This window comes from Onychostruthus taczanowskii, unplaced genomic scaffold (genome assembly GCF_017590055.1).
Source record: "Onychostruthus taczanowskii isolate IOZ18803 unplaced genomic scaffold, ASM1759005v1 scaffold131, whole genome shotgun sequence".
Taxonomy (NCBI): domain Eukaryota; kingdom Metazoa; phylum Chordata; class Aves; order Passeriformes; family Passeridae; genus Onychostruthus; species Onychostruthus taczanowskii.
In genome coordinates, this window is record NW_024498474.1 from 526,418 (window position 1) to 550,290 (window position 23,873).

At 42.8% G+C, this 23,873-nt stretch overlaps 1 protein-coding gene across 1 annotated transcript in view; it reads left to right on the forward strand.

Annotated features, from left to right (window-relative positions):
- Nucleotides 1-37: 37 nt before the first annotated feature.
- Nucleotides 38-23,873, forward strand: part of ARSJ (arylsulfatase family member J) — a 33,396-nt gene continuing 9,560 nt past the window's right edge. Inside the window, exon 1 of the mRNA XM_041396806.1 lies at nucleotides 38-615. Within this exon, the coding sequence (XP_041252740.1) occupies nucleotides 248-615 (368 nt within the window). The 5' untranslated portion in view covers nucleotides 38-247. The remainder of the gene's footprint in view (nucleotides 616-23,873) is intronic.

Genomic DNA, 23,873 nt, shown 5'->3' on the forward strand with positions numbered 1-23,873 from the left:
GCGGCGCCCCGGCGCGGGGCCGGGGGCGGGCCGAGGGTGCTGTGACCCCCGGCGGGGCCCTGCCCACCCGCCCGGCTCCGGCACCGGCTCCAGCGGCTGAAGTTGCCGAAGTCGGGGTGACTGCCATGTCCCTCGCCCGGCGGGAGCCCTGACGGGCGCTGCCCGTCCCGAGGCCGCCTGGCTTTGTTGGGTTTTTGTTGATTTATTTGCTTTTCGTTACTGCTTTTCTGCCCTCTCGCCGCGGTGGATGGCCCGCGGTGGGCGCCGCTGGCCGCGCCGCCCCAGCCCGGGGAGGATGGTGGCGGCGGTGCTGGCCGGGCTGTCCCTGCTCAGCCTCCTCACCTGCGGCTACCTGGCCTGGGGCAGCCGCCGGGGAGGTGCCGGGGAGGCGCCGGGGAACCTGCTGGGAGAGGAGCCCGAGGCCGGCGCCCCCCGCTCGCAGCCGCACATCATCTTCATCCTGGCCGACGATCAGGGGTTCAGGGACGTGGGGTACCACGGGTCTGAGATCCGGACGCCCACGCTGGACAAGTTGGCTGCCGAAGGGGTCAAGCTGGAGAACTACTATGTCCAGCCCATGTGTACACCATCCAGAAGCCAATTGATCACTGGAAAGTAAGTTTGCTGCTACTTCATCATTCACTCCTCCAGCCTAAACGCTGTCCCTGTTGGAAAGAGCACGGGTGAGCCTGGCAGGTTCATGTCTGGGTTATCCTGTGGGCAGAAGGTGCCTCTCTGGTTCCCTTAAAACCCTTGAATGGAATGGACTTTTGATAGGTTTGAAACAGTGAAATAAAGCTGTCACCCAGGGAGGCAGGAGGGTTCAGCACTGCGAGCTGCCCCCCGGAGTGCTGGAGCACATTGGTGCTTACAGCATCGCTGACAGACGTGCTGGTCGTCAAGTAACAGTGCTGTTGCTGGGAGCGAGCAGCTCTGCTTTGCTCTGTGATTTCCAGGGGACTCAGGGGAGGAGGAAATGCCAGCCTTTCGTTTTCTCCTCTGTGTTCATTGCAGTTGGGTCACGGGTCTCACTGGCAGTGTCTTGATGTGGGTTCTCTCCAAGGGTTATCCTGCATTTATGAGGTGGTGTCCCAGTGTGATGGGCACAGGGAGTTCAGGCTCTCTCAGCACCCTCCTAGCTGCAGCATTGCTCTTGTCACTTTGCAGACAGTTACAAAATTTACTCTAAAGCCACTAAAATAGGTGGCTCTCCTGACTGGTGTAAGCACTGAGTGTCATGTGCTTTGCCTTAAAGTTGTATTATACTGTGGTCTGCTAACAAAATAATTACCCAACCTCAGGGCCTTCTTACATCAGAAGGTTAATGAGGATTAAGGGGGGAGTTTATGCATTGGAACTGTAGGAACAATTTCTAAATCTCCAAGTGTGGACACATTTACTCTGGAACAAAACTTCCTTGTCTCTGTTTGGCTTAACTCCCTTTGACAGGAACAGGGAACTCCTAAAAGAGCAAAACAAAATGAGAGGGAAAAAAGTTTATTTTCTCCTTTCCCGAAGTATAAACAGGAACAAGGCCATGTTAATACTGCTGGTAAAAGAAACACATGTTAAATAAAACAAGCAACTGGCCTGGTGTCTCGCATCTCCATGTGGTAGAGCCGGAGATAATTCCCAGTCTCGGTCTATTTCCCAGACTTGCTGGACCAGGGAGATTTGCATGGAGAGCTGACACATTATCTAGAGCAGGAATTCCACAGAGGTCTTTGTTTAGGTTTTATTTTTACTTCTCTGTGCAGACTATGTCTCAGAAGTGATTTGGAGACACCTCCTCGCTCATTGACCAGAGCAGAGTTGCCCTGCGGCAGCTAAAGCAGCAGCTTCCAAGGGAAACGTGTGCCAGGGCGGCGTTCAGTGCATCCCGCTTGTCTTTAGAGGCACGCAGCACTCGGAGGCCAGGAGCTCCGCCAGCAGCACGTAGCCAGCCAGCTTTCTGAGGATGAGGCTTTGGGAAGCAGTGCTTTACAAAGGCAATGTCATGCTGCACAGGAATGACTCATGCAGCAGCTGCAGGAGTGGGATCACCGGGTTCCAGTGGAACCAGGGTGCTGCTCTGGCTCTTGGAGGCTGCAGAGATTGTCTAAACATGAGAAAAATACAAGCTAAGAATAACTGTAACTCAGTTTAACTATTTTGATCCTTCTTTAAGTACAGTAAAAGGTGGGCATGTTCTGAGGAACCCTGCTCTTTTCATGGGCTTGCCAGGCAGAAATGGTTCTGCAAATCTGCCTTCTTTGGTTTTGGAAACTTTTATAGGAAAAAAGAAATTTGCTTATGCTGTGTCTTTGTTTTCTTAGTCTGCTGGTCTGAAGCCCTTAGAGCAATTTTAAAAATGTTGTTCTACTTCAGGGAAAAAGGAGCTGTAGAGAGAGAGCTATTTCTCATGAGTGAGAAATCAGGGAGGGATTGGTGAGGGGTTAATAGGCTGGGCAGAGTACTCACAGGCATGTTCAGAGAATACTGTTTCCATTCTTGCTGAAGATAAATGCTTTGATGACTGCTTTTAACGGCCAAGATTTAGACACTTCTAATCCAGGACAAATGCTGTTATTTCTTGAGTTCTTTAATGTGTTAATTCCAGGCTAAACACCTGCTCATCTTCTGGAGGATCACCTGGATGTTCCATGCCTCCCAATACACATCCAGTGCTTAACATAGTGCCAAAGAATAGTTTAGGTTGGAAGGAACATTTAAAGGGTAACCTAGTCCAGGTCCCTGCCATGGGCATGGACACCTTGAACTAGAACGTGTTCCAGGCATAACCTGTTGGATCAGTCAAATCCAGAGGGACTTGTGTAAATCAGAGTCATGACTGACTCAGATTGCCAAGTGGAAGCTAAATTTTGGAGAAGACTTTGAACAGCCCAAGTTCTTCACAGGTCTCCAGGCAGCCCCTCCATGGCCTGTGTTAGTAGAGACCCTACTTTTGGTGGCTGTCCTGTGTGTGAGCAAGTACAGGGACGGAGGCTGGAGATGACGTGTTAGAAGGAAGAGGCAGAATTATTTTTTCCCCCCGTGCTGTACCACAGTGTGGCAGCTGGTGAGCTTGTCATCCTGACCTCTTCTGAGTCCTATCTGCTTCCTCACACCCTGTGTGTGAGCCTTTGGCTGCTTTCATTCCTTGCTTTCCCACAGTATTGTCATTTTCCCCGTTCACTCCATCCAAAACCATTGCTTTTAGGCCACTAGTAGGGCTGGTTTCCACAGCTTTTTATTTTGGGCTTTACTTCTGGGTGTGTGTGGGGGCTTGCAGCTGAGCTGAGCCTCAGGAATGGAGAAGAAAGGCGTGAGCCAGTGGGCTGAGGGCCAGTGGGATGTGCAGGGAGGTGAGGGAGCAGCTCTGCTCAGCTGGGACGGCAGCAGGGACCTGGGTGACAGGGTGTGCTCTGCCCTGGGCAGCTCTGGGACACTGCCCGGCCTCTCCCACGTCCTGCAGCTGGACTAAACCTGTGCTTGTCATTGGGCTTGGGTGTGAGTGACACAGATTGTCTCCAGATGAATTGTTTTGTGTGATACAGTATTTTTTTTGTGGTTGTTTCCTTCTTGAAAGTAGCAGGCGTGCCTCAAAACCTAAATCATTTGAGCAGAATGGGAACCTGGCTGAAAGCCTGTGAGCTTAGAGGAGCATGTCTTGGGGTAGCTGCCCCAGTTCGTTATGCCATGCAGTGGTATTTGCTGGAACAATATCTAATTTAGCAAAGGAATCTGACAATTAAGGAGGAATATAGACATAACAGGCTGTAAATGCTTTTGGCTTTATTTAGATACCTGCTGCCTCCTCTAGGCTCCTGGGTTTTGACCATGGGACTTGTAGCCTGGGGACCATGATTTGCACTGGAATTCATCTGGGCCACAGGAAGATTCCTCATCCATTCAGGAGTAGGAATCTCTCTTTGTAGAATCTGATGCACAGCTGGGGTTACAGATCAGTGGGAATTGAACTCATTTTCTGAGTCATGGAAGCCCTGCACTAATCTCAGGAATGAGCTTTGCACTGTGGATGGAATGCAGAGATGGAAGATGTTGGGAAATGCTGAAAGTCTGGGGAAATAAATCCTTTTCTTTCCCCTAGGATAAAATGGAATATTGAGAATTTGCTCATCCAAAGCAGACAGAAATAGATTGTACAATCAGTAAGCATAATCTGAGTGTTATTGTAATGTAAGTAATTATATCTCTTACCTAATTCAGAAATGTCACACATTTATAAACATATATATAACTATATGTGTCAGGCATATGGCTCTAGGCATCCCTGTGTACTGATACCTAGTTCAGCATTAAAAATGACAGTGTTTGAGCAAACTAAGACTTACTTTGGTAAACAGGAGTGGGCTAAGTCCTTTGAGTTGAAAGCAGTGTAGCTGGCTTCAAGCAAACAGAAATCCTTTACTCTGAGGGTGCGAGTTCTTGGTCAGCCTCCTCTCTCCCTGCTCCTGGGTGCATCCTGGCCCAGGCTGCAGTTCCAGCAGGGTGCTGCTCTGGGAAGGAGCCAGTGCAGCAGTGTGTCACTGGGAAGTTACCTGCCGTGCTCTGAGCTGCAGTCAGGGGTCTGGGGCCTTGACAGGATACTGGGAAGCATATCTAGCACTCCATTAGATGCATTCCCTGTGCTGTAGTTAACAAAATGAGGGCTGCAGAATATCAGCTTAAGTACCAAGAGGTGACCTGATACTTTATCTGCCCTGGAGTAAAGGGACTTGGCAGTCAGTGCTCCCGAGTTTAATTCTGATCTGTGTTTCCACTAAGAACTGAGATGATGAAATAAAATGTTCTGATTAAATGTGCTGGTGAGATAGGTGGGCCTGCCAGCATTAAGGGACTGTGGTGATACTGAAAATCTTCCTGACAAATTAGAGACATAATCTGAAATAAAGCAAAATTAAAGCCAGCAGTGATAAATAGAAGATACTCTGCTGAATTCCTGAAGCAGGAAGAAATTTAACAGGCTGAGGATGGTGATCAGCTCCTTAGACAGTATTCCTTTAGAAAAGTAGCTGGAATTACAATACATGATGCACTGGGTGTGAGGTCAGCAATGTCATTCTCTCACAAAAAAGGCGAAATGTGGGGCCCGGTAGGTCTGTGAAGAGCCCTTCTTCTCCATGGCTGGAGCACTTTTGCCCAAACTTGGGCATCATTCTCCAACAGCAACGTCTGTATCATTGGAGAGTGTCCAGAGAAGGGTGATCAGTATCTCAGGGAGATAACTCAGGGAGAAGGATCAGAGGAAACGGAGCTGTTTAGTCTAAAGAAGAGAAAAATGGGAAGGGACGTGGTAGGCCTCTGGTGTTTTAAGAGCTGTGCATAGAAAGGGCATCGTGTGTGTTCAGTGTCGTGCTGGGTGGTACAAGAAGTGAGGAGCTTTCTGCAGCAGGAAAACTTCAGGTCAGATCAGAGGGAGAACCTGCAACATAGAGATTGTTAAACCCTGGAGTAGGTGGCTTTGGGAAATTGCTGGGTTTCTGCACTGGCAGTCATTAGGAAGGATATGTCAGCAATGACATAACGTAGTTGAGGCTGTCTTGGGGAAAAGGGTTGGTGTCTCTTCCAGCTTGGATTCATCTGTGCCTCATTTGAAGGACAGATGAATACAGAAGGCCTTCTGAGACATGGTGTGAATAAAACACTACTAAATGCCAGAAACAATTTCAGCGTTCACTCTGGGAGAAAATACTGTGTGAAAGTTTAATTTCAGTTTTCTCCTAGAAATTCCTGTTTTCTTCATCCTCGTTTTCTCTGGAAATTTTCAAGATTTTTCCCCCTAGGCCTCATAACTCTTGGAGTATGTCATTGTTTATTTCTGCTGACTTCTTTCAGGACCATTTGTGGGATGGCTGCCAAAGATGTTGAGGTATCTTTTTCCATGTTCATATGTCTTTCACTTAGCATGACATTGTCCATACATACATATGAATCACACACAGAGAACAAGTAAATAATTAAATGCAAGGACTTCTTTTTCTTTATTTTCTTCTGCCTCTGTTTGCTCTCCTCTGTTCTATGGAAAATTAGATCCAGGTACTGAGCTGCTCTGGGGTATTAAGCTACAAGAGGTCTGCCCATATCACTGTAATTATTAATGGACTGCACAAAGGAGCATGTGGAGAACAGGGCTGGAAGGGAAACTACATGCAAGCAATCGAGATAAAAAGTAGCACATGCAGGAAGTAGCAAAGTGTAGGACAGGTTGTGATAACTTTTTCTTGCATCACTTTCTGGCAGCCTCTAAGAATATTGTTTGATAGTCAAAGTCTGTTACGTGGAACAAACAGCATTGCCTGACATCTGTAACTATGTAGTGGAAATTGATTTTTGTTTTTCATTTTCCAATTTATGTACTTTTCCAGAGTACAGTAAGCTAAAGAAATATAGTTGGAAATAAATTTAGAAAATCTGTGATTGTAAATTATCAGTACTCCAAAGAGCTTGTTGTAGGCTTTTATCCTGTGGTTTGGTTTTGTTGGGTGTTCCAACTGTAAAAGAGAAATTATATTCCATGGAAAAGTTAAGCTTAAAGTAATTAAGGAAGTTTGGCATTGTTCCTGATACATGCTTTGTAATTGATGACACATAGAGCTGCCTGTGACAAGAAGCTGCATGGTGGCAGTGGACTCCTGTGCAGTTCTCCCTTTTCACTGTTACTCTTCCTTCATGAGACCCTTTAAGTGAATCAAGATGGAAACTTGAGATGGGTTTCTGAAGATAAAACTGGAAATGAAAAGATGGGGTCTGCTTTCCTGTCCAAGGATTTAGATCAAATGAAATGGGACAAATTAAATTAATATTTTCACTGAAACACTTTACGTTTCATAGAAAGATTTTCCAGATTAGTGAGCTGAAGGTCAGAAAAAGGGAAAAATCTGTCCACATTCTTTCTGTCTCTGTGATACTTGTGTGGGTGATGATACCACATCCAGGATTTTGTCTTCACAATTGTGTGTATTTTAGTTCAGGGTTTGAATTTTTATTGCACTTCGGGTTTAAAGTCAATCTTTGAGATTTCCTATTCCCCTCATATTTTTTGCTTGGCTTTGTATTGATTCACAGTCAGTTTTTCTGTGTTGAGTTTGCTCCATTCTGGAATGTTCCAGAATGGAGGAAGTAATTCACCAGCCATTTTTCAATTAATATAAATAGTGCAAGGCAAAGAAGATTGGGCCTGTGTGAGTGATCTTCTGTAGGATGTGTTCAGTTTCTCTGTATCAGTATGCATTTCATCAGAGCTGCCCAATTTATTACTTTTCTCACTCAAAAGCCAGTAGACCAGGCTGCTGACCTCAGCTTCTCTCTGTACGTGTAAATTGGGAGGCTGGAATGCAATAGCAAGAGTTCAGAGAAATCCCAAGACAATCCTAATGGGTAACAAATGCAAATGATTAATAGAAAAGGTGTTTTAAGCATTGACTAAAATAGCTCTGTGGCCTGTGATGAAATTGCAGAATTTTAAATGGGGAATTTTGTTGTATGTGCCAGCTTATAATAAGAAAGCAGTTAAATGTATTTCATCATCCTGGTTCAACAGCAGTTGTAACACGTTAATTGGTGGTGTCAGCTATCACCTGCTTATTAATTCAGGCTCTTATCAACACATTATCAAGCTCGAGGTTGGAGGGACAGAATGTTGCTGCAGTTGGAAAACAAATCTGGGATAATTAAGCACATTTTAATCTGCTTCAAACACAAAATTATCTTCTGAAATGCATCTCTGCAGATATTAGATAACAAGCATTGAAGTAGACATTATTAATATCATAAGTATGCTGTGGCCCCACAGCCTTTATTTTCAACCTTGGGACAGAAATCTCACATGGAAACCAAACCTAGTCCTTATTTTTCTTACTCTTAAACACATGGTTAATGAGGGTGTTTGTGCCATGGCAGCTTTGTCACTGTCATGGCACTCTGATTGTAAGTGCAGGATTCAAACTAAATTACTTTGGCTTTTCATTTCATTTTTTTCTTTTTTAATTGAAATATTAATTCAGCTTTTTGGGATACATTTTAATTCCAGTGCATCCCCTTATCAGATTATTAGCTGATTTCTAGCCAAATCTCTTGTGTCCATTTTCCGATTCAGTCTACTTTTATCTCCATTTATGAGTTTTAAAGCATTCCTTCCCTGAAAGAGAATTTTCTCCCATTATGAGATAACATTATGTAATTTTTCTTAGCATTTATAGAACACAAGTGGGTACCAAGGTACTGCTTTAGAGGCGATCTCTGTGATAATAAGCTCTCATGAGAAATGAGTTCCCTTCTGTTTTGAAGAGGCAGAAAATTACAAATTTGAAGAAACACTATAATTTGAGGAAAATGGGAAGCTGAAGGGAAAGGAGAAAATTAGTCTCAGGATAGGGGGAAGCAGTATAGTATCTTTAGACTAAATATACTCTAATAGACCCACTGTTGCCTCACAAATTGTACCTCTCTGAATGTAATAAACTTTGTCAAAACAACATTTACCATTACATTTCTTATACTCCATTTTAGCTGCCGTGAATCAGAGTTGATAAAGTCCCAGAAAGCTGGGTTTGAGGGGGCCTCTGGAGGTTGCTGAATTAGGTCTCCTGCCAACTTACAGCACACAGCAGGGACACGCTGACTTTATAAACTCTTCTTTATTGTTTGTTTCCTCCTGGAAATAAAAAAAATATTGCCAAGTATTCAAGAAATTGGAATCTTGACTGTTAGGGAGTTCACTAACTTTACCATGCTGTCAATTTTAGTAAAGAAAACTGTTTTGTCAACTTTTTAATTTTTTTTTTTTCTTTTAAAGGGCCAACTGATGTAATTAGGGACTTTGTTAATGACCACAACATAATGGCAGCTCCTTCCTTAATTTTTCCATGGTCCCATTTTCAAGAGCTTTCAGAGGAACTTATTTCAGCCTGTTTGCTGATTTTTTTTTAAGAGCAGGTATTTTTTTTTACTATTGTACATTCTTGACTACCATAATTCCACATTAATTCTGATTTGTGGTCTTTTTAATTCTTAATTCCTAAATTATTTTGTGACAATAAAATTCTTGGTGGAGGTTCTTGGTGGAGGGGAGGAAGGAACAACTTAGTTTAATTCTTAATTCCTAAATTATTTTATTGTTCTGACTTGTGACAATAAAATTCTTGGTGGAGGGGAGGAAGGAACAACTTATTTGTCTGTTGTTTCTCCCCCTGTAGAAGTACTCTAGGCAAAAAAATGAAGTATTTGCTGCTTGGTTTATGGCCCTCTCTTTTCTTACCAGCTTCTCTTTTCATGTTTCCTGCTAAGTGTGACCTGGAAGTGAACTGGGGTTTAATAGCCTAAATTTCAGCTGTTAGCTCCTACTAACAGTGCCTTGTCTTTACCAGTAAACTGATTTAATGGGATTTTTTATATATGTATATATATATAGATGTAGCTTTTCCTGGCATATCCCTAAAGTGCTTTTGAATCTGAAAACCTTTAACATCAAGATGATTCTTACTGTTCAGTGTGCATCCTCCATATGTCTGAGTCATGGCTGCTCGCTTTGGTAACAAAAACATTTACTTTGTTACCATTAACCATGGTGAGTCATGGTAATGCAAAGTGAAATTTGTGGGCTACTTTGCTTTTCTTCATGAACAAGATGCAGCCTGAGATATCTTAAAAGAAAAAAGAAAAAAACCAAAAAACCAAGAGTGGAGCATTTCTGTATTAAATGATTTCATGTCATAGTTGGGTTTTGGGGGTACTTTGGGGACATTTCTGCTCCTTAATAATTTATTGATTTGCATAATAAATGTATTTGGGGTCAGAAGCAGGAGGAACAACTCAAGCAGTGAGTCAGACAACCAGGATTTTACTTCCTGCCCTTGTGATTGTTCACTCAGGCTCATGTGTTTGGAAACCCTTCCTGTGGGATGAGGGTGCTCATCACCCAAGGGGAAAGTGGGGAGCTCCAGTTAGCCTGGAGAAAGCTGTTGCCTGGTTTGTGTTTCTCTGGTAATGTAGGTGTGTGTTTTAGAAAATGAGACTATTTATTAGCTTGACCTGGTTGCCAGTTCCTTCTGCAGCTTCCCATCCTTCTAGGGGAAAACCACAGGAAATTATTGTATCTGCAGTAATACTGGTGCTCTGTGCGACCCTCCCCTCCTGTCCTTCAGGATGCCTCCCTGACCTTTTTGCACACTGTCCCCAGAAAACACTCAAGCCTTTCAGGTCATTCCAGAATTAGTTTGAAGCATTTGCAGCCTCCCAAACCACTTCCAGGCTTTCCTGGATCTCAGCCCACCAGGATGTCCTTTCGGAGTCTTCTCTCTGCTTCCAAGGCCAATCAGTTTGGCTGCCAGACTTAAATCCATTCTCTTCATTTTCCCCATTATCCTGTCTCTGGCACCAAGCAGAGGAAGAGCCAAACCAAGTCTTCTCCACAAGAATGAATTGTCTCACCCTGTCCTTTAGTTCTCTAATTTTTTGGATGAAGAGCAGATTGATGTGTCTTTCAGGTGCAATCAGAATTTATGTTCCTGTTAATCAGTTACTGGCATGTGTAAGGATTTGTATGCATAAAGAAATAATATTTATACTTTCCCTATCAGTATTTTAAAGCTGGATTAAATATAGCTGATCACTGTTATAAATACACTTCAAGGGGTATAAAAGGTAATACTCCCTGCACAGTTCTGAAATTATTTTGAAACACTTAAAAAGCCTGTTGTCAAAGGAGATTTTCTAATAAATGCTTGATTTTGTATCATGTAGCTTTTCATCAGCATTGTATTTTAAAACTGGAAGAGAAAAGGTGATACTATCAGGGAGGAGAAGGAACTTTACCAAGGTTGTGCTACTCCCAGGTAGAAATCTTTGGGAAAGAAAACAAACCTAAGGCACTTGGAAGGAGTTCAGGGATTTCTAATTAGATATGACATGATATGATATGATATGATAAGTGATGCTTTATGATATATGGGCAAGATTATTCACCTTTTACGTTCACCCTTCTGTATTCAACCCAAACCACGCTTCCCTGATTTACTCCAAGGCCTGGAATTTAGCTCTCTGCTACTGCCAGCCTCCTGAGCAGTGCAGGGAAATGTGCTGCACTGGGTTTTGCAGGTGCTCTGGGAACAAGGAGTTTCCAGGGAAGCAGATCTTCCCTGTCCACCCACAGTGTCCTTGGCTCTGCGGTGGCCCGGTTGCTGCAGGAGGAGCTGTGCTTTGGGTACAAATTCACCACGTGCTGCTGCAGAGCTGGTGTTTCTCAGCTGAGCTCTGGATCCACTTCTTGCCCTGCACAGCCTGTGGGATGTGTCAGAGAGAATCCCAGCTGGGCTCACTGCATGGTGCTCTCGGGGTAGTTCCCTTTATGGCTCCTGAGCTGACTGCCTTGCTGCTGGACAGTTCAGAAGGGAGAGAACAAACTGGCATCTGTGGCTTTGAGTCCACAGAAAATTCAAGGAAAAAAAGTTTTAAAAAATCCTAGTAAATTACCATGTCTGCCCTTTTTCAAGAAATCATTAAAAATGCTATTTAAATGTGTGGGAACAACTTGTTCCTAGAAAACTTTCAACAGAGATTTCCACACTTTCCCCAGGCAGTCTTAGCTGTAATTTGGGTTATATAACTTTTAAACTGTCTAACTTCCATCTTTCCTCCTGTAGTGCAAGCCTCTGATCTCTTGGCAATTTTCAGGTGAAGAACTTACTTTGCTACAAAGGGTGATAAATCCGTACATCTGAGTCTATTATCACATCTCTGCTCTTCCCTTCTCTAGCCTGAGTAAATTCAGTTCTTTCCATCATTCCACACAGACCTTGGTTTATATACCTTTGATGGCTCCTAATGTACTCCTCTGGACTTTTTATATCTGGGCCTATTTTTTATTGAAAAGTGTCATCAGGAACAGGACACAATGTTCCAGTAAAAGTTTGACCAGTCCAGCCTTGCTATCTTGTTCTCAATCCCAAAGTTACTAAAATATTTTCACAGTTGAGTAACTGGAAGGCAGCACATCAACTCCTTTACTGGCATGAATTTACCTCAGCAGAAAATCTGGGCGAAGCGTCTGTTGATCAGAGAGCGTTTGAGGCTTTTCCGCTGCTGATGGGTAGGGAATGTCACAGCAACAACAGATCTTGTACTATTTTTACCAGTTCAGCTGGGATCTGCCAGTTAAGCCAGGCTGATCATCCTTATGGGCTCTTTCCTTTGAGCACTCCCACGTTCTGTGCGGCGCAGGGCGAGGTGCGCTCGATCCGCACCATCCCATGGCAGGCTAACGGCCAGGCAGGAGCTCTGTCCCCTTTCTCAGTGCTTGGATACGAAGCAAATGCATTTTCTTTCCCTCTAACAGATGTGGGGAACCTGTGTTTTATTACCTTACTTAAAGCAGAATGTCATGTTTTCCCTGACCCCTCGTGTAGGTCCCGATAAGACAAAGCTTTTTTCCACAGCACCAGGTGGCTGCTGACTCACCCTCAGGCTGGGTTAGCAGCAAGCCCCAGATCTTCTTTCCTGCAAGAAACTTAAGTTACTGCCATTGATTATTTGACCCCAAAAGCACTGCTTTGTGGTTATTGTAAGTGAATTGCCTCCTGTTCAGTTCAGGTTATTCCTCTAATTTAATTTCCTTTTGAATTTCAGCTCTTCAGCAGGCAGTGCAGCAGTATGATGAGTGCAAATTTACTGTCTGAACAGGTTGTGGAATTTAATCTGTATAAATTTCACCTTAAACAAATATTCATAACCCCTATGAAAATAATCACTCAAAATGTAATTAACCCAATTGCCTTTTCTAATTCCTCATAGATGTACTTTAGGAATGAAAAAGCCTGCAGCTTAAATATATTTATTCCAAATTTTTAATTTTACAACTTGAATTTGCCAAATTAGTTTTCAGGGTTAGTTAAATAAATCATATGGGCATATCATAAAGTGGTTGGGGTTGAAAGGGACCTTAAAGCTCATCTTGGTCACCCCCTGCCATGGGCAGGGACACTTTCCACTATCCCAGGCTGTTCCAAGCCCTGTCCAACCTGGCCTTGGACAGTTCCAGGGATCCAGGTGGAGGCACAGCTTCTCTGGGCACCCTGTGCCAGGCTCACCCCTTCACCTCCTCACAGTAAAATGGTTTTTTCATGATGTCATTTTCAACCTCGAGCTTTTGGAGTCTTGGTGTTTATGTGTTTTGAGTTTGTTTTTGCTCTCCCTTCTCTGTGTTTCTGGATCATCAAACAAAAGAATGATCTCGAGTTTTGGTGTTCCAATGTCCAATGACCCGTGCCACTGTCCATGCATCCTGCTCTGCTGCAGTGTCACTGGATGTCACCTGCAGGTATTACATGAAGATAAGAACAGGCTGATTGTTCCATCTTCATTTGGTATTTCTCTGAGGAAATGAGGCAGGCAGTGTCCCACAGGAGCAGACAGAGCCTCCTCCATCACTGTGGTGTTGTGCTGAGGCTGGCAGGACAAGGCTGGAACAAGCTGGGAATCCAGGCTGTCCTCATCTGAATCCTGGTTGTGACAGTGTGCGAGGAAGGATTTGTTGTCTTTCACAAGTTGTAACAGATGAAGCTGCTGGATTGTGTTTCATCAGCAGAAGTGGTCTGTGTTGCAGATCAAGGTGCTGGTAAGTCATGCTCAGGGCCAGAAAACTAATAGGCAGCTACAGCTCCAGTGTTCAAAAATTGTGCTCTTTAAAATTCCTTTAAAATTCTTGCTTCTCTGCTGAACAAAGACCAATTTCATGATGTAATGGACATTGACATATAAAGACATTTTCTTAAAAGACCATTTGAAGCTTTTGGGTCTTTTGGGGTAGATATATGGTGTTTAACAGCAAGGACATTTCCTACAAAATCACTGCTGGGCCTTCATTATGTTTTAAAGATTGGAGATGACCAATTAGGCACGCTCCAGGTGTTTCCTCTGCTATAGCTAATACAGGTTTTTATTAGAATTATGACCTTTATTTGCTTTTGAATCATGTCCAGCTAAATGGAATCGTCACTCGTTATCAGTGAATTGGATTTTTGTTTTGGGAATAAACCATGCATGCTCTTATTTGTGCATAAGAGAGTTTTTTCCTTGCCAAAAATCCATGGATTATGATGAAAAAGGGAGGGAAAATAATTCCTTGCCAGAGTAAAAGATATATCTGTATACCTATCTATAGATATATATATGTGTGTGTGTGTGTGTGTATGTGTATATATATATATATATATGTATTGCCAGTTTCTCTTTATAAACTGGCATTACTGGAGAGGGCAAGGTCTGTTGCTCACCTATTCTTCTATGGAAAGTAAATGTGCTGTCTCACTTGAACTCAGTTTCTGGCAACCAATGTGCATGGCCAGGGTACTTGGCTTTGCAAAAACACAGCAAAAGTGTACAAAGAAAACCCCCACCCTCGTCTAGCCTAATTCCCTTGGCTTGCACAAGGGAAATTTTGAATTTAGCAAATGGAACAAGTGTGCTCCCAGCCTGATCTGTTTGGGAGCAGTTGATAAATTGTGTCAAAACAGTCCTGCGTACTTGGAATGAAATCCTGCACATTTCTGAAGAAACACTTGCAAATATTGCCGCTCTGCAGAATTGTCTGAAACAGTTGGTGCTGGTGCAACACTGGCCAGGCAGGAATGGAATTAAAATCTTTCTTCTCTGCCGTCTGCTCGAGGCTTATCAGCTGCTGGTGCCATAGAGAAACTTGGTCTGTCTGTAGTACCCTGGTCCAAACTGAAAATATTGTCCTGCATAAACATTTTTTAAAGAAATCTTTCAGCACCTTGGGCTTTCACAGCAATGCTTTAATTGCAGTCAGTTTGTCTCCCCACAAAACTCAGCATAAATGAAGACTTATTTCAGCGTTCTTGCGCTTCAGAAAATGTAGTTTTAAGTTTTTTATTTTTTTTAATTTATTTTTTTTTCTTTTTGCCAGAGCCAGCCAGTGAGTATCCATCTCCCAGCCTGTGCTGGGTGAATGTATGTAACCTGTGTGGGAAGGTGTGCTCCTTGTTTTCCTCTACCATTCTATCCTGTCAAGCCAGTGATGCTCCATTAGCATCAGGGACTAGGAATGTAACACGCTCAGTGTCCCTGCCTGTGGTGGCCCTGCCATGCCAGGAACGTTGGAACCAGCTGATCTCTAAAGTTCCTTCCAACCTAAACCATTCTGTCATTCCATTTTTCCAATTCTGTCATTTTCCATTAATTTTTACATTGATTCATCTTCATTTTGTTACCTAGATGCACCTAAATTTAGGAGCCAGTGAAGCCTGTATTCACAAGACTTTATTTAATACACGCAGTTTTGCCATGGTTAAACCAGAAATAATTCATTAAACACAAAATGTCATTCCCTTGAAGTTATAATTTGATATACCTCTTAGAAATAAAAGTGTGGATTTTCTTAAATAACTTGCTTAATTAAATAAATCTACATAAAACCAGACAGTCCACTTAGGTAAGGAGGAGGTGCTTGAAGTATGCAAAACACAGAAATGCACCCACAGCAACACAGGGAATTCTAAATGCAGCTGAACTGTGTGTTCCTTCCCCTTTTCTGCCCCCTGTTGGGATTGTGTCTGTGTGGTACAACTGGAGATTGGCATGCCAGGAACATGACAGGGAGAGAACAGATTGCTTCCCTTCACTGCCAGAGAGGATTTAACCTATTTATGGCACTCGGGTGTTAGCACAGGAAAAGTCAAACGTGCCCAGGCTGCGTTTGCTGATAGCACTTGTTCTGAATTCACACCTCACCAACCCATTATCTAAGGAAATGAGGGAAGAAAGGAACCATGGCTTAATTGGGGTGGGTGGATGATAATGCCGGGCAAGCAAGAGGCCAACCTGTGCCAACAGCAATACTTTTTCTGGGAAGGAAAATGTGATTCTGTAACCTGTGATTGTCACCATGAACATGGAGAAAGTCCCTGAGCCATGGACACTGCCACTTCTTGGCTCTTAAAGCTTTTTTTGCTGCTTCAGCTGCTAGCTTGCTTTAGGATGGAAATGTGCAGGCACAGTGTTTAATTTTTGTCACTTCTCTGCAAGAAGAGAAACTACCTGCAGGTAGAGAAAGGCCATCAATTGTCTTTTGGAAAGCAGCTGAAGCCATGGTCATAATTGGCAAGAATTTTGACATAGGAGTTATTAAGGTGGGAGAAAAGGAATTTTTTAAGCACATTCCTGAGGGAGTGAGTGGGAGAAATCGTTCTGTCTGCTGAGAGCATGAAATAATGTGTGTGCATTTTGGGGGTTTATTGGAAGGTAATGTGTGCTTTGTGTGATTCCATTTGTTTAACTATTTAATTCAAATCTATCTCTTCCATCTACAGGCTGATCAAGAGCTCCATAGCGTCAGGCACTTGAAAGTTTCAACCTTTGTCAGATTGTTGTTTTGTTTCATTTTCTTGTCTCAGTAACACACCTTGGAAATTGCAAATTCAAGAAGAGAATGAGAATTTTCTTCTCTTTTTTTCATCCCTAGGGAAGGCAGGAATAAAGAAAAGCACAAGAAAAACAAATTTTATTTTGTTGGCTCCAGTATTGTGTTTGTTACCAGCAGAGTATCTGCAGCTGTATGATATATCACCTATATTATTATTAGCTATAATATAGGTGATAATAGGGCTTGGATGGTCTTGGAGCAGCCTGCTCTAGTGGAAGGTTCCCTGCCCACTGCAGAGGGCTTGGAACTGGATAAGCTTTAAGGCCCCTCCAAGCCAAATCATTCTGTGATTCCATGGCCCCAGTAAGGAATCCCAGTGACCCAGAGAGGCTTTTATTCCAGCACATAAAATCCTTAAATGTGGCTGGTGCAAAGGATATTTATAGGCTCAGAAGGAATACTGATGAGAGATTTTTCCGGAGCAAATGAAATAAAAATGAGGTTTGTTCCCAAACAAGTGCTCTAAATCATGGTGAAGCTAACATCTTAATTTTGAGTCCAAATGGGAAAGAGTTGGAACAGCAATTTCAGATCCTGTACAGGGAATACAGGTAATCTCAGAAGAAAAGGAGGTATTTCTTTGTCAAACCAGGCCTTCCAGCTCGGATCCTGGAACTGCAGTTGCCTGTATTTTCAAGCATGGGGTTTCATCCTGCATCCCATAGGAATGAGAATGAAGACAGATGGGAAGAAGGGAGGGGGAAGAAGAAAAAACCGAACAAGGGCCCTTTTCCTGAACTGGAACAGTTTGGAGGATTCTAGAAAGTGTAGTCAATACAGAGCTCTTTACCAGTGTTGGACTGGGATAGCTCCATGGGCCATGTTAAATGCCTTTCATTAGGTATTTATTTTTCCATAATACTGGCAAGTCTCGTGCACTGTGAAGTACCAGATGTTGGCCTGGGATTGCCTTGGAACAACCTGGGTGTTACTGGCACCTGCAGATAATTCCAGATGTGCAGTAAGATCCATAGACCATTATTTTGCTGGTGAAAGTCAGGATTTACATTGCTCCACACCAGAAGTGGAGCTGTTCTTCCCTTAATCCTTTTCTTAAATCTTGTTTGGGAGTGGCTAACTAAAAGCATGTAAAGAATGAATTAAAAGCTGTTTGCACTTTATGCCTTTAATATATCAGAATGCCAGTGTCTCCAGCAACCTTGCTGTTAACATTAAGTGGAAATTTATTGTCCTTGGAGTTGACTTGTAGCATTGGCAACAAGCAGAATTACTGTTGTGGAGTTTATGTTGGGTTTTATATGACAGCCTAGGATGATGCATTTCTCAAAGCACTTGAGATGCAATTTCAGAGAGGCAAATGAGAATCAGTCAATGGGTCAGAGCAGCACGGTTCAAAGGCCCATAGTTCATAAAATATTTATGTACTGCTATAAAAGTAAAGAGGAAAGGGAGCTTATGTAACATACCAGAAAAAATAATGAAAAGCCAGCAGAAAACTTCCTCTCCCATCCCACAACTGAACTGAACTTAAATATTTCCAGAGAAAGTGTGTCCAGCCATGGCTTTTCCACAGCTATCCCAGCATGTCTGCCCTTCCAAATCCAACAATTCTGTTCTTTGCTATTCTATTGTTCCTAGATGGATGCATCATGTCCAAGCTATGCTCACTGTGACCAACTGCAGAAAAGTAGTTTGCCACAAGATTTTTTTGTTGGTTTTTTTGGTTGTTTTTTTTTTTTTTTTTTGGTATAATAATGTAATTTCAAGGGAAAAGCTGTGTGAGGAGAGAGACATCAGAAAATATACTGGATGGTTTAATTTGAGTGACATTTTCATAGAAAATCTCCCCAAAACACCAAAATCCCCCTAAGCAGAAAAAAATATCTGAACTTCCGGGCAATAAAAACCTGAGAGGAAATTTTGTTGCCTGTTAGCTGGCTCATGGTGTCCTTTACACTGTTGTTACCTATTGTAATTCAGATTTTTGAATTTATCTGGATTTTTAGATAAGTGTCTATTTAGTTTTAAAATACTGATCTTATATTAGCTCTGTGTCTTAAAAATATTATGCCTGAAAGTTCTAAAGGAAAATGTAAAAAAGTAATGAAAGGCTTAATTTAAACTTTTGGGTAATGTTACTCATTAGAGGAAGCCCTGTTGGAATCACTAAGTTCACTCTGATTCTAATGTGGTTTTTATGGATTTTTCATCTTCTTTCCTTTACCTTGCTTCTCTGTAGTTTCCTTACCAGGAGACAAGGAGAGAAACATTAGAAAATATACTGGAGGGTTTAATTTGAGTGACATTTTCAAAGAAAATCACCCCAAAACACCAAAATCCCCCTAAGCAGAAAAAAATATCTGAACTTCCGGGCAAAAAAAACCTGAGAGGAAATTTTGTTGCCTGTTAGCTGGCTCATGGTGTCCTTTACACTGTTGTTACCTATTGTAATTCAGATTTTTGAATTTATCTGGATTTTTAGATAAGTGTCTATTTAGTTTTAAAATACTGATCTTATATTAGCTCTGTGTCTTAAAAATATTATGCCTGAAAGTTCTAAAGGAAAATGTAAAAAAGTAATGAAAGGCTTAATTTAAACTTTTGGGTAATGTTACTCATTAGAGGAAGCCCTGTTGGAATCACTAAGTTCCACTCTGATTCTAATGTGGTTTTTATGGATTTTTCATCTTCTTTCCTTTACCTTGCTTCTCTGTAGTTTCCTTACCAGGAGACGTGCCTGCGGTTTCCCCAGATGACCATCAGCCCTGCTTCCATCTTGAGGAAGTAGATTATATGAGAAATTTTATAAAAGAGATTATAGGAGTAGATTATATGGGAACAACTTCCAAGTCAGAGCCAGAATGCATCTTTAGCCCAGACTCTTGGCTCCCAAGGAATGCAGGCAGAGGCTTTACAGACCTTTTGCTGCTCTCCCATTCTGCTGCTGCTGACTCTTTAGTCACCTCCCCTGCATTTTGATTTTGAACACACAGACTTAAGCCTAGGTTTGAGAAGCAGATGCTTGTCTTTAACACAAATAATAGCAAAGAAGTTGGTCTTGCAGTTTGTTGAGCACTGCTCGTGAAAAGCAGGGCATGAAATGGACTGCTGAGGAGTTTTACAGTCATGCAGCCAGATTACCAGAATTCAAAATGCATTATGTGCTGAATATTGAATAAGCCATGTGGGAGAGTTTGTGAAGAACCAGGGCAGTGTGGTTAAGTTGAGGGGCAAATTCATAGAACAAGTTGAAAATGTGTTTTATAGTGTACATTATGTGCTGAATATTGAATAATCCATGTGGGAGAGTTTGTGAAGAACCAAGGCAGTGTGGTTAAGTTGCAGGGGCAAATTCATAGAACAAGTTGAAAATGTGTTTTATAGTGTGCACCCCCTCCTGTGAGAAACCTGGTGAGGTGATCCTGGACAAGCCGGGTGCTTTGACAATGGATACAAAGTTGGCAGTGACTTTGTAAAGCACTGGCTTTGTACAGCTCTACACAGGGGTGTAGATTTATCTGTTTGGTGGGACAAGTCACTGATGCTGTACTAATTGCTCTCACTAATGGGACAACAGAGATAAGAATGTTGTCACCGAGTGAGCTGACAGGTTCCCTGTGGGGTTCACAGCTTCCTCTGGCTCCTGCCTCCTGTGTGACCCACTGGAGCTACACCCCACAGATTTGCTTAGGGAATGGCAAAGTCTCCTGCAGACAAAGCCGAGCAGATGTTGTGGTTCCAGCAATGTTCCTGACGTGTTCCCATCCCCTGAACACAGCCGCTGCTCTGTGGTGGTGTCAGCACTCGTCACCTCTGTGCTGTGGTACAGTCTTAGCACAGACGCTGTACACAATGCCAGGGAATTGCTGTGGGGCTGATCTGCTCCTCCTTTAGCCTTCCTGCCTCCTGAAGAGGAAAGAAAGATTTAGCTTTTTCACTCAAGACAGATGCAAAGCATTCCTGATTCTTATCTCTTCTCCTTCCCTCTTCTCCCTTTACAATCCCCACAATTTGCAAATTTCTCTTCTCACTTAGAGAAGAATGTTGAAAATAACAAGAACAGATTCTAAATGGTGATGCTTTGTTCAGCATTACACCATTTTGTACATTTTGATGTTATTGCCGGGGTTATTAACCACTGAAATACATCATTTCACAACCTGGACAGGATGTAAGTGATTGGGAAGCCACAAGTTATTGCCACTGATTGAGAAACTTTCCACAGAGTTAGCTGTGCTTCAGAGGAATGGGTGGGTTATGATCTTGCTGTCATGTTTTTCCAACTAAATTTCCCACTGGAAACCCAGGGGTTGGAGACCAAACATGCAGGAGCTGCTTTTCTGTGATCACACACTGATAAATGCTAAATGTGTTTCCCTTTCTCGTGAACAACTAGTGTCTCAAAGAATCACTACTTATACCTTTTATTTTCAATTTTTAATGATTGATCTTCATTTTCTGGGAGGTGTTTGCCCTTAAATCCCTTCTCACAGGCTATGATTGATGCTAATATCACTCTACTTAAATAAATGTTTTCAGACAGGGGGAGGAAGCCCCACAGAAGGCAGCATACAGTGCTGATGGTATCTCTGCATAGGTTCCATTAGTTTTTGAGGAGTTGCTGAATATGTTGAATGCACACTTCCAAAATTATGTGTGTGTCCCATTTACACCTCACTTACTCTTACCCATCTCACTCTGTTACATGAGTCATTTCTGTGGTATTTTGTCTGGGATCAAAATCACCTACTAGCATCTTAAATAAGGCACAGCTTCATTAATACATTAACATTTTATAGCAAGTACTTTATGTAAGCTTTGTCTGCTTTTATACATAATTGCTAGACATGCAAGAGACTGTTTCTAGATTTTTGTGGGACCAACAGCAATAAGGCACCTGTTTTATGCTCCATTTTATTTCCAGGCATGCTAGGCTTTTGGACAGTGCCTCAATGCAGCAGCAAAGCAAGATGTGAGCGAGGAGCAGTGTGAATGAGAATTAGGAGGGATTAGGGAGTGCAGCCCTGACATCCAAGAGAGCACTGCTTGTTTTGCTAAGCCGGATTTAGGAGGGAAATAAAGAAGCATTTTTCCAAATCTCTTCATTATTCATTGCACAGTGGCCTAGAAACAGATGTGCTGTTAACCTCTGTCCCCTGTTAACTCCAGTTTGTTCCCTTCTCTGGTGGACAGGCTGAGGGAAAGGGAGAAATGCAGCAGGATGGTGTGAGGGTGCTTCACAGTGTCTGTGTTGTGGCATCTTGCAGCCATCAGATGCAACACAGAGAGTTCTCCAGTTCCATCACATTCCTCTCCACACAGGAGCCTTACATTTCTCCTAGCCCTTGCCTAGTTTGGGCAGGGAGCAAAGGTGGCAGCTCAAATCCATTGGTACCACAGAGCTTCATCAGGTACCATTAGTGACAGGACAAGAGGGAGAGGACTCAAGTTGTGCCAGGGGAAGGCTTGGGTTGGAGAGTGGGGAAAATATCTTCACCCAAAGGACTGTCAAGTTCTGGAACCACCTGAAGCTCAAGTCAGCATCCCTGAGAGATTTAAAAGACTTGTACGAGTGGCACTTCAGGACATGGTTTAGCAGGGGAAATGGCATTGTCAGGTCACTGGTTGGACTCCATCCTGAAGGTCTTTTCCAGCCATGGGTCCCGTGAGCTGGTCACATACCTGCTGAAGTTGCTTTGTTCCTTTTGAGTTCCAACATGTGCTGCTTTGAATACAGACATTTTACTTTGCTTTGTAATGCTGTACTACACAGTGTGTGGTAGTTAAAAATTGTCACAGAACTGACAGACAGCCCTGCAACACCGCTCCCCACTCTTCTCCCAGCAGCACACCTACATCCACTCAGCACTGGCAGTGAAAACAGTTCCTTTCCATGTGGGATCTCCCCTGTGAGTAAACAAAGATGTTCCATTTCCCCGTGGTGTCAGTCAGGAACCTGTCTGTGGGCCCCAGGTTAATGCAGTACCTCATTATCTGAATCCATTGTTTCTTTGGGAACCACACAGTGCCTTTGTCTTGATCAAAACTGAACGAGAATATTGTGGTGAGTTCTGAAAAAGGGATTTTCATATTACATTTCTCAGGTGAATCAAATACCAGGAGATAGAAAGAAAGTCTAGCAGGCAGCAATATGTGACAGAACTCATACATGACTGCTGGCAGTCACTGTAAATAAGCAGGTGCCTGTAAGCACTGTATTTTAACAAGTCCAGTTACTGAGAGGTTTGGCATCAGGGTGAGGCTCATTTGCATCCTGCCACCTCTTTTGTCAGGACTAAAAAGCCCATTTTGGGCTTTAGCTGTGTTGTGCAACAGGCATGGTTCCATCCTTGCTCAAAGGGATGAGCAACACGATAGGCTCAGAAACTGATATCAAAGTGTCAGAAGGACAAAAGGACCGGAGGTCACTGGGGATGCTCAGGCTGAAAACTATGCAGACCCCACAAGAGAGCATCTCTTGGCTGCCAGCCCTCCCTCCCTTTCAAGGCAAGGTTATTCCTCTCACTAATGATTCAGTACCACTGCTGTTGCCAGTAAATGTCAGCCCAGAAACCAGCAATATTGTTAAAAAGTCAAATTAGAATTTGTTGGGTTTTTTTTTTTTTCTAGATAAATGATTCAGTACCACTGCTGTTGCCAGTAAATGTCAGCCCAGAAACCAGCAATATTGTTGAAAAGTCAAATTAGAATTTGTTGTTTATTTTTTTTTTTCTAGATAAAGCCGTTCTTCATATTATCAGGGCTGTAGCTTTTCTGGGAAGAGTACTCTGGAGTGGCCTGGAGCAGCTGTGGGTGGTGTCTGTCCCAGGATGCCTGCAGGGACAGCAGCAGAGGGCATTGCTCTCTCACTGCCAAGAATGAGACCTTAAATGAGGGGTGTGGTTGGGCACGGCAGCCTCTGTAAAATTTCAGCTTTGCTTGTTGAAGTGAGTGGCACACTCAGTTCTGAACATCACCTTGTTTATCATTTCGTGTGCAGCAGCATCCAATGCACTGCCTGAAATGCAGCATTGAACTCCAAAGACTCCAGCAGGAATCCTGCTGTCTCAGACTGCTGTGCCACACACTGGGGATGAAGGAGAAGATAATAATTTCCTTTTGATGCCTGTGTACACATTTTACAATGATGTTATGTGATAGAATGCATTAAGTAGAACAAATAGAATAACGAAGTTGAGATGAAACAGGTATAATCATCAAAGAATGTTTCTTAATTAACCAGCATTCCCAGTGAACCTCCACGTGAAGAAAAGGAGTTTGGTGCATTAATTCATAGACTCATTTTGATGCTTTGATAACACTGAGCAAAAATTTTCCTAGAAGCCTATTAAATTAAAATTGATTGAATTACACTTTTATTTAAATAGGTATGTATTGATTAAGTGGGGCAGAATCTGTTCTCTGTCCTGTTGTAGAATCTTGGAGACCGTTGAGCTTGAGACATCTCACAGAG